Source organism: Sardina pilchardus, chromosome 17, assembly GCF_963854185.1.
Source record: "Sardina pilchardus chromosome 17, fSarPil1.1, whole genome shotgun sequence".
Lineage (NCBI taxonomy): Eukaryota > Metazoa > Chordata > Actinopteri > Clupeiformes > Clupeidae > Sardina > Sardina pilchardus.
In genome coordinates this window covers 8,844,010-8,849,117 of record NC_085010.1, presented here as the reverse complement: position 1 = coordinate 8,849,117, position 5,108 = coordinate 8,844,010, and the positions used below count along the sequence as shown (strand labels likewise).

The 5,108-nt window shown below is 40.8% G+C and overlaps 1 protein-coding gene across 1 annotated transcript; it reads left to right on the top strand.

Moving 5' to 3' along the window:
- Positions 1-878: 878 nt before the first annotated feature.
- Positions 879-2,466, top strand: LOC134062656 (uncharacterized). The gene is made up of 4 exons (XM_062518745.1): positions 879-1,044; positions 1,222-1,380; positions 1,508-1,606; positions 1,698-2,466. The coding sequence occupies exons 1-4, from the start codon at positions 901-903 to the stop codon at positions 2,013-2,015; spliced, it is 720 nt and encodes a 239-aa protein (XP_062374729.1). The 5' UTR covers positions 879-900; the 3' UTR covers positions 2,016-2,466.
- Positions 2,467-5,108: the final 2,642 nt, after the last annotated feature.

The window sequence follows — 5,108 nt, the reverse complement described above, 5'->3', positions numbered from 1 at the left end:
GGTCATTCAAGTAATCTATGCAATTCTTTTTGTTCTGCTGAATTTTAGAAAATGTTGCTGCGTGTCATAGTATCTCCAAACAACATTAAAAGAATAAGTATGCCAGATGTCCCCAGCTCATTGCAAAGATTAGAACAACTTCTGCAAGAACAACTGCAGCTGAAAGAGGGATTCATTCTTCAATATGAGGACCCAGAGTTTGGAAATGAACTCTGCAATTTAACAGATATTTCAGAGCTACCACCTGAGAGAGCTACCCTGAAAGTGATCTATGAGGCAAACCCCGACCCTGATGGATCCTATGAGGCAAACCCTGACCCTGATGGATCAGATGCGTCACTGTCCTCACTAGATACAGCATCACCTCCAAGTTCTTGTGGCTCTCCTGGCACATCCCAACGTATATCCAGGCAGTGTTCTTCATTGCCATCTCCTTTTCCAATACCAAACTTCTCCTATGATGTCGAATTGCGCCTCCGAAAAGGAAATGATGTCTACAAAGAGAAGAACATTCTGTTTGACGTTACTAGAGACATCAAATGTGAAATACTAGATAAAATTGTGCAAGCTATGTTCGAAGTTACTGCATATCCAATCAGAAAAGACATAGAGTCTGCAGCAATGGCTCTTGTCCAAAAACATCCCTGTCTTCGTGAACCAGGAAGTGGAAATGGGTGGAATGGATGGGGAATGAGTATTGGATTCAAGGTTGGAAACTACCGTCAGAAGCTACGCAATGCAGGCTGCGAAGAAGTTAAGGTGAATGAAAGGAGGGGAAACAGTGAAGGTAGACCCAGTTTAAAAAAACCAAGAAGAGCCGAGGTTAATTTCCTTCCTGACCACCCCGCTGGACAGAGTGAAGATGCCTTGGAAAAGGATCGACATTCATTGACAATTGAGATGGAAAAAAGGAATCCTAACATGACTTTTGTCAGTGGAGCTATGGATCGCACATTTTCCTTGCGAAGGAAAGAAATAGTTGAACAGGAACCCCATGTTAACTTGGTGAAAAACAGATGGCCAGCTCTCTTCCTGGAGCATCAGGTTGGTGTTAACTCTTACTCTGTCTACTTTTTTCTTCCAAAACCTTTTCTCCAACTTGCTTCTTTGGTGACACACTCTGATTTCCTATTTCAGTCTCTCTCATAATCTCACTAATGCATTATTTGGTTCACTTGCTTTCTCATAGCCTTTACAAACCCTTTATCACTTTTTCTACAGGTGAACTGTGAATTTCAGAGAATAACAATGGTTTACCTCAAGAGAACATTCCTGGATGCTGTTGAGAGACACACCCCCAAACTCCTTCAGATGTTTAGAAGAAGAAGAGCATATTTTGGTGAAGAGATGCAGACACTTCTGGACTCATTGGATAAGCAGGTGATAAGAAAGACATGACCTAAATGTAGTATATTGCATAAATCTACGGCTGTACTGTAAATTAGTGTTTTGTGGAAATGGAAATTCTTAAGGAATAAATTGCTTTTATTTTGTTCGCTTTTTTCAGACATCAGACATTTCCATGCACAGAAGAACCGTGGCACTCAGAGGCCTTCCTTTGTTTCTGAGAGACCATGGAGCAGAGAAGATTTTAAGAACATGCTTGGTAAGTACGTTAATGGGACACCTCATTAGCTACACATTGATATGTGCTCTTATGTGAGAAATCATTTTTTGTTTGTTTTGGTGCTTCACAGAACACTGATCCTGAAGAAGGCTACACCAAAGATGTGAAGATGGCCATCATGACTGTGGTTGAAGATGATGTAGGGGCCTCTGCTTCCTTACCACATGTTGAAGATCATGCCATCATACTAGAGGAGATTGTGGTAATGCACAACATCTGTGATTTGCCAAATGCATTTGCACTTTTTTTTGGCCTCTTGTACGCACTCAATTTCCAGTACCCAAAAGAGTTGAAATACACGTGTGAGGTGATTCAGAAAGTTTTCCTTGGACTTGGTGATGATTGCTCAGCAAGAGTTCAGTCATTCAAAAATAAGCTCTTGCAGTAAACAACATGCCGATGCAATATGTAATGGTACATTTTAGAGATGTTTCAAAGAAAGTTTTAAAGGAAGTTTAAAGATGTGTTGACATTAGAATTATGTTCAGTTTTGCTGCAATACCTGTTTGACAGCCACATGTAAAATTTGCTTTGAGTGTTACAACCCAATGGACATAAGCAGAGTTTATGGTACTGCATTGACTGCATTTGCAAAAACCTTCGAAAATAATAATTTAGTTATTCATCTAAAATCTACTGCGGATGTTAAAAAACAGCAGAACATTCCAAGGGCTCTTAGTGGTTGCCTACTTTGATTATTTTGTGTTTCAAGTGGTCTGTCTGAATTACTTTTTTGTTTTGTTTTACTACATTTGACAAAAATGTTTGAGAGTTGGTGTGTTTTTCAGCTGTACAATCAATACCTTTTCATACATAATTTGCTAACATCTGTTACAAACCAGCAGAGGAACCTTTAAGTTATATTTGTGGTACTTTTCATACTTTTCAAATGGTCTCTGTCCCCCCCCCCCCCCCCCCCCCCCCTTTTAATTATGTGTTTTTGACTGCATATTTTGTATATTATGTACTAACATAATGTAAACACGTCATTCTTTCACTTTAAGAATATTGAAAATGAAAACTTTCAATGGTTTGTTAATAAAACAATGGACGTGGACAAAAAATAATGACTTCGTTGTGTTGGTGTACAAGCTGACATGTAAATAACTTTAAGTGTAATTTGAAAGTAAGATTCATTCAGCAAATGCAAAACATTGAGAATATTAGCATCTTGGCTCAGATGAGCACTAAATACAACACAAATTTATAAGCCATACAAACCTCCGTTTGCAATGACTAGGAAAATGCATTTTGACATTACACCAAATTAGAATATTAAGTTCAAGGAACTTAAAAATCCATTGTAGTAGCTTTATTTGATGTGTTTGGTTAACTTGTGGTTTAGCTTAGTGTAAACTCAAGAATCTGAGTTTTGATACAAAAGTTCAGTTTACTCAAAAATCTGAATGCAGAATGTTGACTTATTTTTTTAAGTTGTCGCCACTGCAAATTTTTTACAGTGCAGTGTTTCTCTGTTCTGCATGGCTGTGTCAGTCGCTATTTACTCCAGATTGCAAGCTTGGCACTAATCACAGTCTGATTTAAAGTGGTCCATGCGTACGATGGGATGACTAAGGCCATCTCCCAGCAGCCTGGTAGGGTTACGTAAACGCATACGTAAACGCTAACTATCTCCTTGTCTAGTTAGGGCAGCTGGTGGTAGGATACGTAAACGCTAACTATCTCCTTGTCTAGTTAGGGCAGCTGGTGGTAGGATACGTAAACGCTAACTATCTCCTTGTCTAGTTAGGGCAGCTGGTGGCAGGATACTTAAATGCTAACTACTGTATAACCTTGTCTAGTTAGGGCAGATGGTGGCAGGATACTTAAATGCTAACTACTGTATAACCTTGTCTAGTTAGGGCAGCTTGTGGAAGGACACTTACAGTCAACGCTAATGATTTCATTGTGTAGTTAGAGCAGCTGGTTGATCTTTAGGTAAAGTCATGGAGTCACTCCTTTGATGTGCAGCATTGTAAATAAAACCAATTTTTCCAATCATTGGTCTGAGTGGGTTCTCGCTCATCTGTGGTATGAAACATTTCCATCAATTTGCAAAATGCAGCATTATCAGCGGAATCACCAAACCACAGCAAGCACACGCTGTGCTTCTCCCTTTTCACGCGGTATTTATCGTCACGTAATCGCGCCTATCTCCACCCTCTAGCGTAACACTGCGGTGCCCACATCTGAACGCCATAATTCAATCACAAAGCGCAGTTGAATCGAGTCAACCGATGACAGCATTAAGAGGAATCAAAAGTTCAAAAGCGGTGGTGAAAATGAGACAATTCATGATAAGAAGGTGTCAAACGAGCAGAGAGATAATGGCGAGTAGTAGTTGTTCTCATACTATTTTTGCACGTAGGCTATGACAGATTCGATAGGCAAATCTTGATGGTAGTAGAGCGAGCATACACTCATTCAACACACACACACCCGAACACACACACAGACACACACACACACTGTCTGTCTTAATGTTTTAAGTGGATGACCTGGAAGTGAAAGTAAGACATTAGTATAAGCATTTTTGGGGCCTTTTATGCCCTTAGTGACAGTGGAGAGACAGGAAGTGAATGGGAGAGAGAGCAGGGGTGGGATCTGGAAAGGACCACGGGGTGGGAGTCGAACCCGGGTCGCCGGTGTACGGTGCAGGTGCCCCAGCCAGTTTAGCCACAGACTTTAGAAAACATTAGAACTTTAACTAAATTAAATTTGACATTGTGCAAAGAAGCAAAACTGGCACTCTCAATACTGATTCTGTCGGTATTCAAAAGTTTCTCTTATTGATGCGTTAAACTGCAATTTGAATTAACACCTGCTTTCAAAATACAGATATTTTTCAACGCAAAATGGAGGCATTCTTTCACAAGCACTTTTTGTACATAGAGGAGAATAAATAATTAGCCGCACTTTATGCTTCTCCTCCAATCTGTACAAGAAACGCCCACTTGACCCGCCCATGAATACATGACAAGGAAAAGCGCAACTTGTGTCAGGCAGTCGGGGGTTTCAACAAAGTGCGGCCGTGTTTCTTGAAAGGAAATTACGCCTCTAGTGGTGAAAATGTGTCAGTGCATCTAGCCCTCTGTCACTTCATTACATGACTATGAATCCATCCTCTTTTCTGGTCTATGAAACACACTCACACACACACAAACACACAGTCACAAATACACACACACACACACACACTTTCAAAATCACTCCAAAGGCCAAAATAGCTGAGTGATGGTCTGGATTCAGCAATGTCTTCCTGGGCCACTGACTCCACAGTTATTCGACGACACACACACACGCACACAAGCACGCATGCACACACGCACGTACGCACACACAAAAACACACGTGCACACACGCACACAAACACACACGAAAGGAAATATGTTTACCTGCTAAACATACATGCACATACACATATGCGCACACACACCGCTCCCCCCCCCCCGCCACACAGGCACACACACAGATGCACACA

Bases quoted from the DNA above. Each gene is read 5' to 3' on its own strand.
- LOC134062656 (XM_062518745.1), top strand. From the start codon at position 901: ATGGAAAAAAGGAATCCTAACATGACTTTTGTCAGTGGAGCTATGGAT. The intron at 1,045-1,221 runs GTTGGTGTTAAC...CTTTTTCTACAG, and splicing joins CTCTCTTCCTGGAGCATCAG to GTGAACTGTGAATTTCAGAG. The intron at 1,381-1,507 runs GTGATAAGAAAG...CGCTTTTTTCAG, and splicing joins TGGACTCATTGGATAAGCAG to ACATCAGACATTTCCATGCA.